Source organism: Pseudorasbora parva, chromosome 25 (assembly GCF_024679245.1).
Source record: "Pseudorasbora parva isolate DD20220531a chromosome 25, ASM2467924v1, whole genome shotgun sequence".
Lineage (NCBI taxonomy): Eukaryota > Metazoa > Chordata > Actinopteri > Cypriniformes > Gobionidae > Pseudorasbora > Pseudorasbora parva.
Genome location: NC_090196.1, coordinates 11,486,343 through 11,509,504, shown reverse-complemented (window position 1 = coordinate 11,509,504; position 23,162 = coordinate 11,486,343). Strand labels below are relative to the sequence as shown.

The 23,162-nt window shown below is 38.2% G+C and overlaps 1 protein-coding gene across 2 annotated transcripts in view; it reads left to right on the top strand.

Annotated features, from left to right (window-relative positions):
• Positions 1-23,162, top strand: part of ush1c (Usher syndrome 1C) — a 42,183-nt gene that overhangs the window by 12,530 nt on the left and 6,491 nt on the right. For both annotated transcript variants that reach the window (XM_067436509.1, XM_067436508.1), the window contains exons 6-20: positions 105-129; positions 237-294; positions 6,903-7,006; positions 9,352-9,436; positions 9,527-9,586; positions 9,675-9,731; positions 10,114-10,256; positions 10,815-10,880; positions 13,598-13,749; positions 14,007-14,038; positions 20,648-20,689; positions 20,843-20,896; positions 20,978-21,077; positions 21,921-22,030; positions 23,041-23,096. In XM_067436509.1, coding sequence (XP_067292610.1) covers positions 105-129; positions 237-294; positions 6,903-7,006; positions 9,352-9,436; positions 9,527-9,586; positions 9,675-9,731; positions 10,114-10,256; positions 10,815-10,880; positions 13,598-13,749; positions 14,007-14,038; positions 20,648-20,689; positions 20,843-20,896; positions 20,978-21,077; positions 21,921-22,030; positions 23,041-23,096 — 1,144 coding nt within the window. The remainder of the gene's footprint in view (positions 1-104; positions 130-236; positions 295-6,902; positions 7,007-9,351; positions 9,437-9,526; positions 9,587-9,674; positions 9,732-10,113; positions 10,257-10,814; positions 10,881-13,597; positions 13,750-14,006; positions 14,039-20,647; positions 20,690-20,842; positions 20,897-20,977; positions 21,078-21,920; positions 22,031-23,040; positions 23,097-23,162) is intronic.

Below are 23,162 nucleotides of genomic sequence, written 5' to 3'. Positions count from 1 at the left end.
TTCATAAGAGTTCATTATTGGGATTGCTGCTAGCTAAATATATTATTTATTGACTATTTATTGATGGGGTTTTGACTATTCCCATTGTGACACTCTCTTCACAGATGTGGGAATGATTCCTGTGAAGAGGTAATTTGGTTAATTACTTTAATTAGAGTAATATTTGCTAACACTCTAATTTGTCTTTTTTCCCTTTAATACTATTGTTAAAGTGTTCTAATCATTATCCCAATCAGCTCCCCTGATGACCCTCTGAAGTGGCAGTTTGTGGATCAGTTTGTGTCTGAGTCAGGGGTGAGAGTTTCCATCTCCATATTTTTACACTATAAAGCTTTCCAAAGCCTCTAAATCCAAAGTTTCCTAAAAACCTGTTATACATAATCTTATACATGCCAGTACATTAATATTTGGTTTAAAGGCACAAGATGGAAGATTGTTGTATTAAAGGTGGGGTAATTGCTTTCTGGTAACCGTTGTTATTTCAAATCCCCAAAACAAACACACCCCTATGTTGATTGCTCCGCCCCACTCATACGTAACCCAGGCAATGACTACGGCAAAAACTGTGTTACTAATCCAAGTCGAATATTCAAAAAGATTTAAAAGTCACCCCTTCCACCACAAAAACACAAACCGTTCTCATGAACAACTTGATAGTACACGAGCACGACAGTCCAACATATAAGAGTTATGACCAGATTAGAGTTATAGCGATCACAAAATCACAAACCCTTCTCATGACAACTCGATAGCAGGGTTGCCAACTTTTAAGTTCAGGTTGGGGAGGGGGGGTGGTCTATTTCGATCTTGATATAATATCAATTCATATGTAAAAAAAATAGTTACGGTCTATTGCCAAATCAAAATTTGTTGCCATATTTTCCTGTTTAACACTGTGAAGCTGCTTTGAAACAATCGTCATTATAAAAGCGCTATATAAATAAAGTTGATTGATTGAAATGATTATCTTGCTATCTTGGGCATGTTTATTGCTCGTTTAGCTGCACGAGTCGGTGGGCGGGGCTTCAGAAGCAGGCTTGCACATTTATCTGTAGAGGCGCCGTTTCACCCTTCTAAGACGTCATTGATTTGAGAGCTCTCGTTTGCTGGGCCTGGTGTCTATAAAAGCTTTTCACTTACTAACAAGGAAGTTTTTGGTGCCGAAACTTACAAGATATTCTTATATTATCATGACCTTTTATATATCAAAGGCTCACAGGAAAGTTGATTTCTCAATTCATCACCCCTTTAAAATCTTCCAAAAACATTAGAACAGTGTTATATAATTTGTTGACTTGTGCACTTATTATCCCAGATGTTACCAAAACAGCCCGATTATAAAATGTGCAACCTATTTGAATTCTAATGAGAATTTACCACAATTTACCACCATTACCAGAGAAATGGAGAAAGTCAAACATGATCTAGAACAGCCACATAAACAAAAAAGAGGAAAAAACATAATCCTGCACCGACATTAGAAAGCTTTGCTACTCATGGCCATCTTAACTTGAATTTATCATGTTCTATTGTATTTATTGTGGTACATTTTGACTAACTTCTTGTAGAATTTATTTAAAAAAAAAAAAAAAACATGTTTAACTAAAGATGTATATTAAAGGAAGTGTATGTAAGATTGTTGTCAAAACTGGTACTGCAATCACTTTGAAATTACTGCAGAGCAGTGTATCCCCCTCCCCCGGATGCCAAATCACTACTGACTTCGTGATTGGTAGATAGCTGGAGGGTGGAGCTTCAGGCCAAAACACAACATGTCAACATCAACATCATTTGAGAGATGCAACAACAACTTTTAAATGACAATATCCTGGCCGGACTACTGTTGTCAGTGATATACGTTTTTGAAACGAATATGATTAATGTCTAGTGACATATCAGGGCCATTTTATGATTAATTGAAATACATTTCTTACATACAGTTCCTTTAAATCTATGGTGTGTTATAGTTACTATGTGTATTTTCATAACACATGCTATAGATAAAAAGAATGGAAAACATTTGGCCAAAGCATGGTAATGAGGAGCCATCAATGGTCTTACCTGTAATTATATCCTTTTATAACATAATTATAAATATATTTGTAATTATAACATGCACAAAAAATCAGGTTTATTTTTTTATTTGATTTTTTTTTAAAAATAGCATCAATTCACAGAATTTCAATTCGGCCAACTGAAAAATTTAGATGTGATCAGTCACTAGAAAATGTTTTATTGGAGACATTATTATTTTTTTTTTATTTTTTTTTTACAGTGTATAGTTAAACAATTACAATAACTACTTTTTCATAAAGCCAAGTCAGGTTAAAAATCATATAAAACTGATCAGAGGTCATGCATAGTCAGCTGCAAATATGGTTTGACCCCAACTAAAATTCTAACAAACGGTTTCTCTGTGGTCTACAGTAGTATCAGATGTACTTAAAAACATACTAAAATTTAAAGTTTTACTCCAAGAAAGTCCCAAGAAGAATATTTCTCCTTTCTCATATTGTTTTGCTTACACAAAATCCACACTCAAGTGTATTAAAAATAACTTTGAAGCAGTGTTAAAGTTAATAAGATAATTAAATGATTGAGTGGTGATTGAACATAAGTTATGAATACTTGCTATTAACAAGTAGAGTCACCATTATGGTGATTAGTGTTTGCTTTAGTTGAGCTTTTGACTTTTACTTTTAAAACATTTTTTTTTTTTCCTGGCTGCTTTAATTGTGTTTAGAAAAAACAAACTTGTTGTGGCAAAGAAAGCACAGAGAAATTGTCTTCAGGTTTCATTATTTTTTGATAGTGGCATAATTATCATGTAGTTAACTGGGATTATTCTTAGCCCTATTTTTGATAATATTTATGTCACAGCATAACCAACAACATCTGGTTTGGATACATTTTCTCTTGGTTTTGACACAATCTAATATTAAAAACTAAAACTAAAGCAAACACTAATCACCATAATGGTGACCTAAAAAGGTGACTCTTCCCTTCAGTGATTCTGCTTGTTAACAGCAGGTGTTCACCATTAATGGCCAATCATAACTAAATTAATCACAGAATTATCTCTAACTTTAACACTGTTTCAGTGTTACGTTTAACACTCCTGGGTGTGGACTCAAATAAACTCTGGAGTGTTAATTTAACACTGGGGGTTTTGATGTGTAGTGTTGGTGGTTTCTGTGGTTCATAAAACCATTCTTATGATTCCAATAAAGAATTAATTCATTAGAACTGTGTGGTATTGTAAAATCACAAACAGAGTCAAAACAGGGCTGCCACGTGAAAGCTCAGTAACGCTAACCCCCCCCCCCCCCCCATATATATATATATATATATATATATATATATATATATATATATATATATATATATATATATATATATATATATATATATATATATATATAATATAAATGTGATTCTCACAATTCCCTACTTGACATGATCCACAAGTATGGTAGTCCATATACCCTGCAAATGCACCGTTGTGTTTGACAGAAAGTTGTGCAATTATAGTTGATCATTTGCCAGCAGCCATTTCACCCTGTACCCCAAGATTGGTTTCCCACTGAAGCTAAGCAGGGTTGAGCCTTGTCAGTACCTAGGTGGGAGATCAACTGGGAAAAACTGGTAGAGGTGTTAGTGAGGCCAGCAGTGCCCTCTTTGGTCGGTGTGGGTCCCAACACCCCAGTGTAGTGATGGGGATACTGCACTGTAACAAGCACCATCCTTTGGATGAGACATTAAACTGAAATCCTGACACTCTGTGGTCATTAAATCTCCCATGGCACTTCTCGTAAAGAGTAGGGGTGTAACCCTGGTGTCCTGGCCAAATTCCCTCCATTGGCCCTTACAAATCATGGACTCCTAATAACCCCATCCACTATATTGACTAGGGGTGTCCCAGACTAAGGATTTACACATTCGAATCAGAATTTTTGAATCTCTCAATGGTCGACCGATAGTCGAATCATCTATGTGTGTGTAAACCATAGACCGGAAAAAAATAATGGGTATAAACGCGTTGGGAAGGGCAGGACACCAGTCAGCAGGAGGCTAAGACTATTTTTATTTCACTTTACACATGGCACACAGCCACCACTTTTAATAAAGTGATCAAAAATAGACTACACTACACATAGTAATGTAACCGTTCTCCCATAACATTTAAAAGCCATGATCGAAACACAGAACATCACACAAATATATCAAAAAAACATTTTGATAAATAAACCTAAAAAAATACCTGCCTAGAGAGGAAAAGTGATGCAAAGCTCAGTGCCCTTAAAGGGGTGATCGCTCAGCGCCGCGACATGCCTTTAATATTGAGCACCCCCATATTGCCAAAATGGTATGATCCTCATTTCATAACACCCGCGATGATTCGACCATGAGATCAGTGGTCGAATACGGTCCTGCATATCGATGCATCGAATCTGACTATTAGGGGTCACCCCTAATATTGACTATCACACTCTCTCCTCTCCACATATTACTGGCATGTGGTGAGCGCACTGCTGTTGTTGTACTGTGGCTGCCGTCACATCATCCAAGTGGATGCTGCACACTGGTGGTGGTTGAGGAGAGACCCCTGACATGGGTGTAAAGTGCTTTGGGTGTGCAGTAGAAGATCCACTTTTGCAACACGACTGAAGCGTGATGTTGTGACGCTTCCCGTCATTTCTGCGTTTCAAATCGGTTCAAATGCAGCGCTGCCTTCCCGGAATGCTATGCAGGCCCTTTAAAGTCGCTTGACGTCACCCATAGGAATAAAGTGGAGCGCGGTGCGACAGAAGTGTTGCACGGACAAGTGGATCTGCACCTTGAGAGCAATGTTTATGGGCGGCGTGCATTTCCTCTCTCGCTCTGGTCACACACGCACGCACCCTTCCAGGAGAAGAGCCCGTACGGCCCATACAAGGATATTCCGCCCTGTTGACGTCAAGCGGACCCATACTCGAAAAAAACTCTCCGAAACTTGTGAGAATATGGATTTTTGACACAGAAATACTCCATCAAACGTCTAACTTAGTTTTTGAAACTTTGTTAATGTTTAGAATGGGAATCCAAGTCTTTAACAGTGTAAAAAGCTCAGTATGCATAACAACATTTAACCCCCCCCCCCCCCCCCCACCCACACACACACACACACACACACACACACACATGTGTATCTGCATCAACAGATACATGTAGGATACTTCCAATAAATTGTTAAATATTAGGGGTGTAAGAAAATATCGATACACGTGAATATCGCGATTTTATGTTTGGCGATATTGTATCGATTCTCAAAAACGCTGTATCGATATTTATATATTTATTTATTTACATCCAAGATCCGTGGCTTTGTGTTCGGTTTAAACCACAGACTGTATAACACCCAACCGCTAGATGGCAGTGTTATCTCAGAACGTATAACGGACGCGGACCCGGAGAAGCGCAAGGTGAAAGTGCGCATCACTAGTGTTTACATTAGCAAACCCAGCTCTCAAGACGATAGAATTATTCCGCTCCTGCAGTATACAGAGCTGAAGTGTGGACTCATTTTGGCTTCAGCTAAAAAGAAGCCACTTAGGAAATCGACAAGAATCATTTTGTTTACAAAATAGACCAAGTTATAATCTAATACTCGGGAAACACATTGAAACAGAGCTCGCTTAACATCCTGACGTCACCCGCGCTGATGAGAAGTGTTTCGATAGAATGTCCTGCACGTTTTCCTCTCAGTAACAAAATAAACACATGCCAAAACTGACAGCGGTGGCAGGAGAACGAAAGATAATAGCGATGTGGATATGGATGCACAAGCTCTGCAGTTCAGTTCTTGAAATAGCACTTTATACAATAGACTGCTTTATAGAAAACAGCTTTAGGCCCCGATCACACAGAACGCGTTTTTCAGGTTCGAAAACGCGAGGCGCACTGCACTCCCTTTTTTGGTCTACGTTTTTTCATTCAAAAATGAGCAGTGCGCTTTAATGTTTCTAGGCAACCCCCGAATCACCTGTACTGTCAGTCAAATCAATGTAACGGTCAACACAACGGAAGGCCCGCCTCTTCTTTCATTCGTTTGGACAACAGAACATAAGCGTGATGATGTTGCGCGCTTTTCAGCTCAGAGCTGACTTTTTTTCAACTTCATGCGCTCTGAGCGCTCCTTCAGAAACGCGAGGCGCCCAGGGCGCATAGGCAGCGCGCATAACGCTCTCTGCCAAACGAAATCCATTCAAAAAAGGCTTCTCGCTGCAAAAACGCGTTCTGTGTGATCGGGGCTACTGTGTTAAATATAAAACAAACAGTCATTCAGTCATGAAATGGACTGCACTTTCTATTGTTAAATAGCCACTGCTATACTGTGAACCTTTATAACATATACACATAAAGAACCCTGCAGTCACTTTACATTTCCCTTAACTTAGATTGCACATTGCATATGATTAGTGATATAAACTATAGGCTGTATTAATTAAATAAAATACTTTGTCTCGTGTTTTAGGCTTATGGTTGTGTTCTTTATTCTTTTAAATTATAAAAAATAACACTGAAACACACAAAAAAGAAATATCGAAATATATTGCCTCTCTTACAATATCGCAATATATTGCAATATATCGTATTGTAACCCCTGTATCGTGATACGTATTGTATCGCCAGAGTCTTGGCAATACACAGCCCTATTAAATATACTAGGAACCTTTAGCTGTGTTGATATGTGTTATGAGAGTAAGCAACTGAGCAGCTAACTGTCTAGAGTGAACACGTTTATTTAATTGTTATTTATTATATTTACTGCACCAGGTGCATTTTAGATGGCACCCAGCATAACCAGTTTTTACAGCAAAAATTTACAGCTAACCACAGATTTTTTGACTGTTCCCTCCCAGGAGAAGAAGACCAGTATTGCTGGCTTGACTTCAATTGGAGGGAAAGAAATCAAGGAAAAGAAAGTATTCCTTAGTTTAGTGGGAACCAAAGGCATGGGAATCAGGTAAGGAAGAAACTGAACTGTTTCTACCGCCAATATACACTACAGTGCACAGATGAATTACACTGAAATAATTTACAAAATCTTTCAAGCTTTATTAATGTATATTGTCATAGTCAACTTTACATTTCAGGGTTCCAGACTGCGACCAAATGGTCACATTTGGCAAACTTTTATCAATCAATCAATCAATCAATCAATCAATCAATCAATCAATCAATCAATCAATCAATCAATCAATCAATCAATCAATCAACTTTATTTGTATAGCGCTTTTACAATCAATATTGCAACAAAATTAGATTTGGCTGTACAGTCGTACTGGAGAAAACAGTGATGTTATCAGGTTATTTTAATTTATCATATAGCGACAATGTTGGCATATCAATATTATAGTTTATAGAATTAAATAAAACCTAATTCATACATTTTTTGTATAATTAGTTGAATAACTTTAATCATAATTTTAGTGTCCCCAACTGAGCAAGCCAAGCCAAAGGCGACAGTGGCAAGGAACCAAAACTCCATCAGGGCGTGATGGAGAAAAATAAACTGTGGGAGAAACCAGACTCAGTCGGGGTGCCAGTTCTCCTCTGGCCTATTAACACACCGTGTAAGATTATTATTCTTGCAACCTTACAGGTCAGAAATCATATTAGATTGGAATATTCAAAATTTCAGGGTATCACGGAAGAGACGGATTTATTTAGGATGGGGCGTCGATTACACAAGAGTATGAATACATGAAAGATCGGAATTATTGCGCCGAAGACGGGTTTTATCCTGCTGGTGCAACTCAATTTTGTTAGAGGTTGCACTGGTGCGACCACAAGTTGTCTAACTGATAAGAGCTGCCATTTCTGTTGCATATAAGAAGAATCAAACTGTAAATGAAACAAAAGGAACGGAACCGCACAACTCATTTGAACTACGCTGTGTGGCCCGGTTTCAGCTCGGTGCAATAATAGACAGTGCAGTGCAAGCTCATACACGGGTCGAACACGATCATGCGACACCATTACTACACAGTGCTGGGAGATCCAGTGAATTTGCCACAGATTTAATAACATTGTTACTGTGAGATATAAAAGGAAGCATTCGGCAAATAATTATATGTTATGAACCAGATATCAGATCAAACAGCGCTGACGTGGAAACCTGGAGAAACCATTGTTGCATGAACAAAGTTAAGGTTAAAGTTAAGATTTTCAGTCCACGAAATCATAAACATTCACTACAGATTTAAAGTAGTTAAACCCCATAATGTGGAAGAAATAGTCAAATGTTTTTTTTTTTAATTTCAGGGTTGGTAAAACCCTTTGAGAGTGAAATTCAAGGGCTTTCAAGTGCTTCACACTTTTCCAGCACTTCAAAGCTGTAAATATTATCTGATTTTAATCTTATTTGTAACCAGGGCCTGGTTTTTCAAAAGGTTTAATCCGGATAAAATTGATCCGGATTTAGTAATCCTTTTTGTGCGATCCGTGATCACGTAATCCATCTTACTTTTGGAGCCAGTTTTTTAAAGCAACATCGGATTGGATCAATCTGATCTGGATAGGATAGGATATATATCAATTAGTGACTGAATAAAATGTATTGTTTTTGGTCAATTTTGACAGCTGTTTGGGGGATTATTTTATGAGGCCAAACTCTTGCTACTTTGTTGTAGGCCTATACTGAAAGGCTGAATACGTTAAAGCCTACCTAATCACTGAAACCTGACAGATGAACAAATAAAATTAAAACATTATGAATAAATAGGATATCTTGTAAGATACTGCATGATCCAAATATAGTATTATTTGATACATTTTTAAAGTTTTCATTACATTTTTTGCATGAAATCCATGCTGAATCCACCCTTCTGATAGGATCAGTTTAATCCAGATTTTTGGGATCAAAATGATACAAATCCTACAAAAAAGTTCTGAAAAACCCAAACTAAAGGTTTGATCCGGATCAAAACCAAGATTGGATTACCTGATCTAATCCGATTATGTAATCCGTTTTTTCTTTTGAAAAACACATTTTCAAGATTTGATCCAATCCGTTATCCAAAATCCTAGTGGATTGCTTTTGAAAAACTGGGCCCTGATGATTTGAAAAACTAAAAGTTTAAAGGTGAAGGACACTTTGTTGCAAACATGCACTTTTATTTGCACTTATTAACAAAACAATGCAAAACAATAGCAATTTATATGATTAAATTAAATTTATGATATATTTTCCTGCAGCGACACTAAATCTGTAGAATTTAGTGCCGCTGGTGCTGCTGCTCTCAAATGTTACACATGCATTTATACATAATGCAACATCTTGTGACAAATAAATACTCTCATTTGTAGCATATCGAGTGGGCCAACACAGAAACCAGGCATCTATGTGAGCAACGTGAAGCCGGGTTCACTCTCTGCTGAAGTGGGCTTACAGGTCATTACAGTTAATTCCTAGATTAATCTGCATTAATAGAGCATTGCAGGTTGCTTCAAGTGTATTAACGTGTGTTTGTGTGGCTTGTAGATTGGCGACCAGATCGTGGAGGTCAATGGGGTGGAATTCACCAACCTGAGTCATCAGGAAGTAGGAGCTTGCTTAAAAAAACAATTCAATAAGAACCTCTCTGCATATTTAACCCGGTAACCATGTTGGCTAATGTATGTGTTTTCAGGCAGTGCGAGTGTTAAAGAGCAGCAGGAGTCTTACTATTACTGTCCTCACTGGAGCTGTAAGTTCAATGAGAGACCTACTAATGCATTTCTGCCATCAGAACATCTCGAGTACTTGCTGCAAGACTTTTGTCTCTCTCAGAGTGGAAAATAAATCTGTTTGCCTAGTGTAAAGCTGTTGTAATTGACAGCGGTGGACAAGGGTAATAAATTGTGGTGGGGTGGTTTGTATTATGCTATAAACCTTTATGGTATTTATTGTCGCATTTGTCTTTTTTATTTATCTGGTATTTTAGCTGGTAAATGTATGTTAATTATGCATGACATATAGCTTACTGTGACAACATCTTGTGCTTCAAGCATGTGATCTGCAAGGTATATAGTGGATCGTATTGGTGCGTATATTTCTGGACAAGTGCTTATTTGTCTATTATGTTTCAGGGACGTGAGCTGTTTATGACGGATGAGGAGCGGCTGGCGGCTGAAGCTCGACGTGAGCTGGAGAGACAGGAGCTATTGCATCAGAAGAGGGTGGCATTAGAGACCAACAAAATCATCAAAGAACAACAGGAGAAAGAGCGGCAGTCAGTGAAAAAACACACAACTGAACACTTCACAAGATAAGCCATATTTAGACATGGCAAAATTTGGGTTGTCAGTGAAAAATTTATAGACATCTAACCATAGCCTAATAATAGACTAGTCATCTAGAACATGTCAAAGAAATGACACCAAACTCCTTTCATTGTTGACTTTGCTTACATGATGGAATATCACAATCACACATCTCACAAGTTGTTTTGGCAAAAACAACATGTAACCAAATTAATTTAGGCTAAAAGTGGGTTACTCATAGCCAAACTATATTGTGTCTATAACCAAGACTCGCCCAACAACAGACAAAACAGTTTACTGTTTACATCATTTTAGGGATTGTTCTCAAAAATGTATATCCACTTGTACATAAAAATACTTATAAAAATAAATACCATTATAGTCACGCTTTAACTTTATTTTTGTCACTTCATGTTGTCAGTAATTAATGTGATGACTCATTACTGCTGCTGAAAAATGGTTTCACTTTAAAGAAATCTGCAGGAGATTATCAGTTTTATTGTTTCACATGTGCAATATTTTTGCAGGAGGAAGATGGAGATATCACAGAAGACTGCAGAGGAAGAAGAGCGCCATCGCAGCGAGATGGAGAGGTAGGACTTTTATTATGTTGTCAAAAAAAAAAAAATATCTTCAAAGTAAACAGATCTCAAAAGTCAGAGCAGAGAAATTTGATGTGGGTGAAAGCAATGTTGTGAGGGATGGAAGTGCATTCTGTTCAGTATGTCCTTCATCACTTCTAATTTTCACAACAAATGTTTTTTTGTCCAGTGAAAATGTGTTCAAATTTTATATATATATATATATATATATATATATATATATATATATATATATATATATATATATATATATATATATATATATATATATATATATATATATATATATATATATATATATATATATATATACACACATTTTCACTGGACAAAAAAACATTTGTTGTGAAAATTAGAAGTGATGAAGGATAAATACATAAATATATATACTATGAATATGACAAATAAATCAATAAATGTAACAATGTTTACTGCAAAAGGGGTCAACTTCTTGACATTGTTGATTGAATTGATGTTCATTCTACATATACTATATTGCCAAAAGTTTTGGGACATCTGTCTTGATATGCACATGAACTTTAATGACGTACTACGGAAGCTTATTGCATTCACTTGAGAAAAAAAAAAATCTACTCAAATCTACTACTACTGAATTAATGACTTAATTATCTCAGAATTATGAGAGAATTTTTCATGAATAATTTTTTTTGTTCTGTTTTTCTGAATTAATGAGATCCCTCAAAATCCTGCCAAGAGCTCTATTTTAGCTGGATTGCATGGAAGTAAACATGTCTCGCCTTTCAAATTTAATCCAGATTTATTTTACTTTGGGTTTGAGACATGGTCTTTAAGTAATAAAATTTTTATTGTTTTTAGTGCGTCAACTTTGTGCAGACACCTCAAAACAGCAGAAAAGAACATTCTGATCTGCTTGACATTGCTATTGCACTGATCCAGTATTTTCAACAATTGCCTGATTGTCTTTTGTGTCACCACGTAGCCTACGCACTGTTCTTGAGCTAATCTGAAGTAGAGGTTAGATCGGGCTCAAAAAATCAAGCCCGACCCTACCCGAGCCCGTGCACGTTGTGTCCGAGCCCGGCCCGGCCCGACACATTAACTTTAATTATGAGCCCGAGCCCGATTTAAACCCAACCATTGTTCAATACGTGGGCGTTTTGACGAAAACGAGCCTGTAATGAGCAAAGCGCAGCGAAGCGGACTGGTGAGGCTCATGATTAAACTACATTTACTTTTCAGTTTTCTCCACAGCGACTGTACAGCAGAATAACATTTTGTTGCAATATTTTCATGTTTAACACTTTGAAGCTGCTTTGAAACAATCATCATTGTAAAAGCGCTATAGGCTATAAATAAAGTTGACTTGACTCCGCTCAATAATCCGCAGACACGCGCTCATGATCCGCTCACCGGTAAACTGATGTTTGCTCAAATCAGGCTCAGACATTTATCTGTAGCTTACTTTGTTGTAGCCATTAAACAATGTGTTTTTTCCTTCATATTTATGTTTAAATATTATAATATTATTTTTACATTTAATCTGATTACGGCGAGTGAAAAGATGCGAGTGGGTCAGAAATGATTTTGGTGGTTATATTTCGTTTAATATTAAGTTTTGTTTTGTAGAAAGCATTTATTTCGTTTTGTTTAAATTGTATCTTAATTTTAAAAAAGGTTTCTTGGGCCAATTGCCTGGATTTAATAAATAAAAAGCAAATAGCAGACTATAATCGCGAGTTGAAGTCGTGGGAGTGATTGCTTTCATTTCATCTCATGAACTGGAGCGCGCGTCTCATAAATAAACCGAAACTCAGCAGGCTATACTTGCCTCACAGACATGACAAATATGCGTATAGAAAGCTTGAAATGACCACTTTTAAACGAAACGATTCAAAGATATTTAATTAAGCAAAGTGCAGTGTTCACGCGAGCAGCTCTTGACACAGAGCGGTTCTGTTTATAATGCTGCGCTCCATCACTGCTCGAGCTGTGAGTTTAACACGCATTTTTACACTAATCCTTACTAGTGCAACTTTGTAGCCTACACATTTGTTTCTTAGTTGTTGTATTAGTTCTTAATTTGCTAAATATACATATAATTTCTGATTATAGCATAGCTTTCTGCTCACCCAATTAGACTAGTAAAGTAGGGTAATGATTAAAAAAACAAGCGCTTGATCACGGGCCCGGCCCTACCCGACCCGAGGATAGTGCAGGGAAATCTCAGCCCGACCCGGCCCGCGGGTCGGTTCGGGTCAGGTTCGGGCTCGGGTAGAGAATCTAAACTCTAATCTGAAGGCCACACGAAGCTTGAAGGTCTTAGCGACTTCTGCGCACTGTGAGCCTCAGCATGCGCTGACCCCACTCTGTGATTTTGCGTGGCCTACCACTTCATGGCTGAATTGCTGTTGTTCCTAATTGATTCCACTTTGTTAAAATACCACTAACAGATGGCCGTGGAATATTTAGTTGTGAGAAAATTTCACGAATGGACTTATTGCACAGGTGGCAACCTATCATGGTACCATGCTTGAATTCACTGAGCTCCTGAGAGCAAGCATCTGCATGCCTAGGTGTTTGATTTGAAGTGATTGGAACACTTGAATTCAATGATTTGGAGAGGCGTCCCAATACTTTTAGCAATATAGTGAATCTACTTAGAAATTATTTAACAGGCTTGTCTGGATAGATGACTGTCCATTTAATGTATATGTCATGTGTGTCAGAATTGAAGCAGCAGAAAGGAAGCACCACAAAGAGTGGGAAGAGGATTGGGGCTCCAAGGAAAAATCCAAATCTCCTTCCCCCTCCCCTTCCCCCTCTCCCTCGCCCCCACCACCCACACGCCTCACACCTTCACCCAAACCCAAAACTTCCAGTGAGTTGACCACACTTATAAAACTTCTCAAGTGCATGAACCTTGACTGTTCTCTGTAGAACTACACTATTATCTTAATATCTCTTAGTATGTTACCCTGTCTAAAACGGTACACATAATGCACCATTACTCCTTTCTCCTCTGCATGAACGGATGTGCATTTATGTTGGATGCATCATCTCTCCTTGTGTGCTCTTTGTCTTTCTGTCTATTTGCCTTTCTGCTGTGCCCTGTCTGTCACTTCCTGGTTCCATCAGCTGCTGAGTCCTATGAAGAAGAGACCGAAGAGGTAAGTGAAGTATTCATATGCCATTATAGACAAAGACTCCTTTTGACAAACTTCCCCTTTTTAAAGACACTTCAACTGCATGAAGACTGTCCTCCTTGTCTTGTTTGGTTGGATCTTTTGGTAGCTTATGGATGAATGAATCTGCCAAATGCACCATATGATTGAGTTTTTGCATGAAACTAATGTATCATTCTTGCTGTCTTAGCGTTCGGTTGGTTTTACCGTTATGAAGGAAAATTGCCTACACTCAAAAAGGTACATTGTGTGCTGCAGATTTGTTGTGCTGTTTTGGTCTGCTAGAACTATGGAATATGTTGTTCATCTTGGAGATATGTATGAAGTTATGGTTTGCATGATAGTTAGTTTGACATTGGTGAAAAGTGAACCAGGTGTTAAATCGCTTTGGATATTTAGAAAGGAAAAGAGACCAAAAAGAAGAAGAAGATGTCCAAGACTGACACTCTCCCAGCTGAGAAAAAGAACAAGAAAGAGATGGAGTTTGAGCTGAAACTTGCCAAGGAGAAGGAAGAAATACTTGAGCGAGAGAAGCAGATGAAAATCAGCAGACTTCTGCAGGAGGTATTAGACATGTTCCAGTGAGGTTACAGTAGGGTTTCATGACTTATATTGTACTCTCAGTTTAATGTGTGTAAATGATTCTTTCTCCTTGGCATTTGGCCCTCGGACTCTCATTGATTGGTCAGATGTACCCATTTTAACAGAGACTAAGGGGGCTTTCACACTGGGCACATTTGTTGTGGTCAGAGTCTGAGCATGATTGTTCCCGGTGCCTCCCGCAGTGTTGGTCTGGGTTCTCACTCAACTTAATTCTATTCAATCCTGGTGCAGGCCCGGCACCAGACAACTTCGGGGGGCATTTATATTAACCGCTCCAGATTAATTATTTGTTATTAAAGCGTCTATGTTCACAAACCACTGTTAATTTTAACAGAAAAGCAATGCGTTATTTGACATGCAGTCAATACAAATAATAAATGCCTTACCTAATTCTGCAAAATCCTGTGTGTTGTGTGATCACACTTTGTTAGAGAGCTCGTTTTACCAGCTCTTTTTCGCTAATAATTTTCTATTACAGATCCTAGACCAGCAGTTATGGCGAGCTTTTCACTCTAAAAGCAATCAGTAGCAGAAGCCGACAGTGGTTTAAGAGAGAAAATTATACTAGTATCAAGTCCATCTCTGTCGGTCTGGATGTCCTTAGGGGGGCCAAGACCCCCGGCCCCCTGCCCCCCACTTTGGCGCACGGCCGCCTCATGTTTGATGAGATAGCGGACTGCCCATAATTTGCTGCCCTGATTGCACTCATATCCACTATTACACTACAGGCTCATTCTGTATCGTATCCAAGATAAATCATCAACACTATCATCCCTTATGTGTTTTATTGAACTTAATATATCATCATCGGACAAAAACGCATGTGTGCTTCCTGAACAAGTGCTCATCCGAGTCTGTGTTGCTTTCACATTCATGTGAATCACACAACAGTTCAAGTGCAACTAAACTCAGACCACCTCCTTCAGGTAGTCTCGGGTTTGGTATGATATTAAGCACCCGCAAAGTAGGGGTGTAAATCATTACCTACTGCCACATGACTGCTTTCTTATTAGCAATTTTCCATACAAACTGGGCCCCGTTTTGAAATAAACTAACAGTGTGAAAGCACCCGAAATTAAATGTAGCTGGTAACTGCACAATTGTAGACTTTCCAATAGCAGTCCACCACATTCTCATTAGTATATAAAAATTTCCATCTTTGGATGTGGCTTTATTAATTCAACTAGGTGTCTGAAACTGAGAGGGAAGATCTGGAAGAGTCAGAAAAGGTGCAGCATTGGGTGGAAAGGCTCTGTCAAACCAGACTAGAGCAAATCTCCTCAGTTGAAAATGAGTCTCCAGAGGTAACATCTATCAAGTTCCACTCAAGTATCCTAATGTGTGTTGGTCTTCTAATCCATAGTTTGTTAGTTCAGAGTTCTAAGCAATTAAAGTGTACCTCTAGATGTCTCCAACCCGTTCTCCTGCATCGACTGGTCCCACCAAGCGGAGGTTCCCTGGAGGCTTGACATTGGCTACTACTGACCTTGATGACATAAACTTAGATGACGTGGACCAAAGTCTAAGGCAGCCTTTGAAAAGACTAGCCCCAACCCCACCTACATCCAACCAACCTCCACCTCCCTTACCACGCCCTCCACCCTCACCCCGACTTTACCAGACATCCAACCATCGCCCTCCATCCCCAAGATCACAGCACCTTATGCACCCCAGTCCCAGACCATCCCCTCAACGGCCACCTTCTCCACCAGCCACAAGGGTACCCCCATCCGGTCATAGCCGGCCACCCCCTTCTTCCCCACTATTCTCCTCCAGGGGTCTGTCATCTCAGCCACCACCCCCTCCACCACCACCACCTCCACCACCACCGCCTCCTCCTCCACCCCCTCCTCCACCCTTGCACATGGAGGACAAATACTATACAGGGCCATCCAACTATCCTCGCTCCCCAAGCTTGTCTGAACAAGGGAGCAGGTTTGGGGACAATGCTTACCGGCAGAGAGGGGGCTTTCACTCCAGCACACCAAGTGATCTCTCACGCCCACCCAGCCCGAAGGCTGACCGCAACTTGACGGTTAGCATAGTTAAAATTTTTATGAGTGTGAGAGTTGATTTATGTATGTTGTATAAGGGTGGGAATGGGAATTCACTGAAATGGTTCAGTGGTAATTCTGTTTGCCATTTACAATCGTTTTGGAAATGTAGATGCTTATTTGTTTGTGTGTGCGTGTGTGCGTGTGTGCGTGTGCGTGTGTGTGTGTGTGTGTGTGTGTGTGTGTGTGTGTGTGTCAGGAACTGGCAGCAATCTAAGGTTTTAGGCGCTGTTGCACTGTCAAAATATTAAACTTATAATCAATTCAGAATCGCAATGCACCCATGCCTTGAGTGTGTTGTTATGTAGATGAGAATACCTATTTTTAATTTCTTATTAAAGATTTTTGTTAGGATATATTTGGGGTGAAAAGCATGTTGTTATTAATGTTAGACTGTTGAAAAACGTATCATTGTGGTGCAGGTGATGAGAAACACATCTCATGCTAGCAGGATATCCACCTATAATAATCCACTGGTGAGTCCTTAATTTTTTAAATGTAAATGATACATGTTGCACTGGACCAAATCCTATATAAAAGGGGAATTTTATAAAACCGTAACTCTTTGCATTCTATTACATATACGTCTTTTTTATTTGTGAAGTAGTGACATTTAAAAACCATTTCACAAAATAACCGATATTACTAAAAAGACTAAGGCTGACATTTTGCATGATATATTCCCAGCAAGTAATTTTGTATTTAAAAGAAGTCTAAAAGCAGTCCAAATCCAGCCCTGACGTCTAGGCTAAAACATAGCACAAGAATAGTCTATTCATCAATTTCAAAGATATTAAACCAAACACATTGTAATCACTGTTGACTTTGCTTACATGATCATACGTTATTTTGGCAAAAATGACATGTAACCAAATTCAAGGTTATTTTGGCTAGAAGTGGGTTACTCATAGACGGATTACATCGGCCTATAGTTAACCGAGACGGTAAAATGACTGCTATTTCTTGCTAAATATGTACTAAATGAAGTGTTTCTACAATATTTTGTGTTGTGTGATTTATTATCGTATAACTCTTAAAGGCATATCACACCCTGACCTTTAGTTTGTGTCCCTTACTGCTAACCTCTGCATAGCAAATAGCCCCCAGCCCTCCAACCCAGCGGAGACAGATCAACCCTGTTATGTCAAAACCTGTCATGCTACCAAGTCAGTCCTCACACAGACCCACACTTCGCTCTGAAACCATGGTAAGACAGGAAGAAGCTGTGTGTGTATATGTGATGATGATTAGGGTTAGGAGGATGATATAAGCTACTGGATCTTTACGGCTTTGACATGTTGGTTTGATTGTTGCACCAATGGCTATTTGACTCTGATTATAATTTGAGTTTTTCAAACTCAAGGAGGACTAGATAGAAGCAGCTTTTACTGATTGCACTGATTGAGAAGACCGAAAGAGAAGGACAGAAGTGGAGAGTGGTAGAGTGGGGAAAAGAAAGATGCTTTTGCCATTTGTTTCCAGAATTAAAATGTCTTTGATTGATCAATATGACAAACCTAGACATGCTGTCTCTGTCCTCCATCAGACACTTAGTCCTATTTCATCAGATCACAAAGGAAGTTAATCACTTTGCCCTCTCCTTGTGCCTCCTTAATTTAAATGAATGGGTGCTCGCCAATTCTGTAGTTATTTTAAGAGGGTAAGAAGGTCAAGATAGGACATTACCTAGCTGCCTTGAGGTGTCTATTCAGTCTTTCTTTATTATTGTTAAAGGTGTTTGCTATCTTGTTCACTCGTATCTAAAGAACCAGGTGTCATTTCTCTCAAGTGATCCAGTACCTTATAGCCTCACCATCATTGCTGTTCTGTATACAATGGATTATCAGCTCAGTCAAGCAGTGTCATTGTAAATCTCACAGACGCCTGAATTCATATAGACAATAGTTAATAGGTCTATTTGTTTGGCTGAGGTAAACAATATTATCTGGCAGGTAATGAGATGGTGAAAGCATTTAGTCTGTGTTATTCTGAGGTGACACAATTATGTTTGTTTCAGCCCCCAGAGATGCTCAAACGGATGGTCACGTACAACACGTCTTTTAAATCCAACAAGAAACAAGTAACAACAACCATCCAACCTTCCCCCCCCCCCCCCCCCCCCCCCCCCTCTGGTCCTTGAGTGAAGTCTCTGCTGTCTGAGTGTGTACATCTGCATGTGAAGAGTATACAACAACATTTCTATCAGTATTTTTCCCTGAGGGATACTGGTAAAATGTGTCCGTCTGAGCTGATTTAAAACTTGTTTTGTTGCCTTGACAATAATTAAAGGGGTCATATCAGGTGTTAGATTATATGAAAATACATTATTTGACCCCTTTAAGGTTTGAATTTTTGTTTGTGCAGTGTAGATTCTTGTGTTTGGTAAATGTCTACTGCACTTTGTGTGTTATGTTATAAATATCTCTTAAAATACTCAATGACATCAGAAGTATGATTGTCACCAGGGGCGTAGCACCAAATTTTGGGCCCTGGGTACAAACCATCTTGCTGGGCCCCCGTACCATGTATGTGTATGTATAGAAAACTGACTTCTAAGGCCCCCCCCCCCGCCTCGGGCCCTGGTTACTCAGTACCCTTTATCCCCCCAGTCCCACGCCCCTGATTGTCACACTTATATATACTCAAGCAATCATGCCTCCATCTTGTTTGCTGTGCAAGCAGCCTTTGAATGGATCTCACATGCACTGCACAAATCAGAGAATCAAACTGAAGTTTGTAATATTAGAGTGAATATGCACCGAATGGCATCTCTCTGTGCGTTTTACTTTTTTTTTTAATGAGGAAGAGCCTCATCAGACGTCTGTGTGTTTCCATTTTGTTGGTTCAGTAGGTGGTAGACCTTGATTGATTATTTGTTTTTATGGAAGGAAAGTGGTTTTAAGTGTGTTGTGGTTGGGAGAGACCCTTGTTGTACCTTAAACACCATTGCAGATGATTTTCTATTGACACCATCCAACTTGAAAGCTACCAATGGATCCAACAAAACAAATGCATCCTATCTCAGTATTGATATGTGTACCATGTAGTATAGAGTATACTTACCCAGATAGCACACATACATCGGGCCGATCTCGGCGCGATGCACAAAGTTCCATCAGCAAGACCTCGATCAGAGACCGTTTGCTAATTGGGTAGTATATTATGCAGTGTGTTATACTGGTTCATCTATTATGTTATATTGTGTTTGATTTATTGACTTTTTACATTGTTTTGTTCTGTATCTAAAAATGTATTTTAACCTCTCCATGCATTAACTTGATTCAAATATGAACACAATAAGTGAGCAACCGACAAAGTGAGCAACCGATCTTGGATTTTATACTGACATCTATAGGTTTGGATGTAGCATTGCGCATATGCAAGCATTTTTGGTAACCAATTTCATTGTATAAATACATAATAAGTACATAATCAGTCATGATTAATTCATAGAAATTGAAAATGTTTTATAATATGGTTACAAAGATAAAGCGAGTAGCATTAAGTTGGTCATGTGATCTCAAAATGGTGGCCACCATGAAGCAACCCTCTCCACGTAGAATAAAATAGATTTTTTTGACAATTTATCTCATGCGATTGTGCATTGTTTTAACTGTATTTTAAATATGCTATTAGTTTTTGTGTTTAAACGAGTTAAGAAATATAGAGTGCACTTTTTAAGATCGGATGCTTTTTATAGATTGATTTACTGGTCATGCCAAACTACTGAGCTGTGTCTTTAAACACTGGTCTGGAAGAGCAAACTGAACCTGCCTTTGATTGGATTAGAGGTGACAGTTATCCAGATATATAGGGGTCTTTTCTTGGAAATATTTTAGCGGCTAATTTGTTTCTGCTTAAATCATGTCCTTAGATTGAACCTCTATACTATATATACTGTCTGTTTTTTCCTTTTTTTTCTTTTTTTTTCTTCTAGGCATTTCAGAAGTACGTGGATGATTTCGATCCATATTCCATGGTACTATAAATTTTTGAATTAACAGTTCTTTCAGCCTTTGTCTTTCTTTCCCTTTTGCCATTTTTAAATTTTGTAACACAGATATGACACTACCTGAGTGTTCCTGGAATATTACTTTTACCATCTTTGCTCAAACTGTGTGTGTTTTAATAGTTCACCGCTGAGCAGATAGCTGGTAGAGATGTGCGACTTTTGAGAATTAAGAAGGTAATTAAGGAAATAAGAAATTTTGCAATGGAAAATAAGAATTGGGAGATTTTTAAAAAAAATTCTATTCATATTTTTCAGGAAGGAAAGCTTGATCTGGCCATAGAGGGAGGGATCGACTCCCCATTGGGAAAGATTGTGGTGTCATCTATCTATGAGGGAGGTGCAGCAGATAAACATGGTAAGTCATACAAAAATAACGTTTCCATATCACAGAGATTTGATGGTTGGTTCTTTTGACTTCAGGCTTTGCAAAAAACCTTAGCAACTGCACAACAACACTCTAAAAATGAATGATGATCGTGCAAAAATCTAGTTTAGCTCTCTACAATCATTTGTAATATTGATTATATTGACCTAAAGGATCTGTATGTAAGAAATGTATTTCAATTAATCATAAAATGGCCCTGATATGTCACTAGACATTAAGAAATCATGTTAATTTCAAATACTTATATCACTGACAACAGTAGACCGGCCAGGATATTGTAATTTAAAAGTTGTTGTTGCAGCCCTCAACTGATGTTGATGTTGACATGTTGTAATAATGTAATAAAATTTTGTTTTGTTTTAAAATTACCTGCTTAGTGTCTTAATTTGACCCTAGACCACAAAACTAGTCATACGGGTCAATGCTTTAAAAATATTGAGGTGTATGCATCATCTGAAAGCTGAATAAAGGTTTATTAGGATAGGACATTTTTTAGCCGAGATACAACTTTTTGAAAATCTGGAATGTGAGGGTGCAAAACAATCGAAATATTGAGAAAATCACATTTAAAGTTGTCCAGCAAAGTCCTTAGCAATACATATTACTACTAACAACACATTTCTGATATATTTACGATAGGAGATTTACGAAAAATATCTTCATGGGACTTTATTTAGTAATCTAATGATTTTTGACATACAATGTATTGTTTCGTTATTGCCACAAATAAACCCGTGCAGCTTATGACTGGTTTCGTGGTCCAGGGTCACATATTACTGTTAATTCTTCATTGTTTTTTCAATGTTATCTCAGGTGGGGTTGTGTCAGGTGATGAGATCATGGCTGTGAATGGAAAGATCCTGACAGATGTGACTCTAGCTGAAGGACAGACCTCGATGAATCAGGCCTGGAACAGTGGAGGGGTACGGTCGTCATTACAATAAAACTGCCAATCACTTTAAATCAGTTGATCTGTCTGAATCGATTGTCCTGGGGCGAAGAAGACCATGCAGCTCATTGGAGCCAAATGGTTTGCATACACACATATTTAGGGCATGTTCACACTTGTAGATCAGTGCTCTTGCTCTTGGTTCTTTTGGTCCGGATAAAAAAAGTTAATGATACATTTAGTCCTAGTATGGGGATAATTTTTAAGACTGAACCTACAGATACAAAACACAAAAACATCTTTTATGCCATTTATTTTGCAACATAACTTACAGTACATAAAATAATGCTGTGTTCTGGGTTAAACACACTACATATGATGGTATTTATACCAGCTGAAAACAAATAGCTTATAAAATATTATAAGAAGTCTAAACACCAACAGGAATTCTTCCGTTCTAGGAGTTCGGATGGCAGCGTCCACATTTATTCAATTAGTCAATTTAATCAAACCAAACCTGCAAGTATGAATACAATCAGCATACATACAATTTTTGTCAAATTCACTCAGAATTTGAGCACCCATTTGAACACCGACATAAGTGCTGCTTTAAACGAGTTCTGCAGACTTACATAGATTTCCCTCAACATTTGTTATAGAAATAGAATGGTTTGTAGGTATGCATAACATCCTATGCTATTATATATATATTTTTTTTCTTTAATTATTTTTCCTTTGAGACACAAATCACAAGAAAGTGCACATGGTCTGTTGCTGTAATGATTTCTTCAGCCAGCATCATCAAATATAGATGAAGGGTTGAAGCATAATGTATCAAGAACAGAAAAAACAACAGAAAATCAAGATAGCGGGGATTCAAGTAGGCTAATGTTATTCACAGTTAATGCATTTCATTGCAAATGAAAGGTCTAGGAGGAAAAATCACAGATGGCATTCTTCTATTGTGTGATAGAATTGATCTGAATCGTACAAAAGACTTTCATCATTTTGTTCATGTGCTTGTGCTTGACATTTTGCTTGCAGGACTGGATTGACCTGGTCATTGCGGTGTCTCCACCAAAGGAATATGAAGATGAAGTGTACGTATAGTTGCATTCTTTCTCATATTACAATGACAGGTCCAGTGCCCTCTAAATTAAATTCTC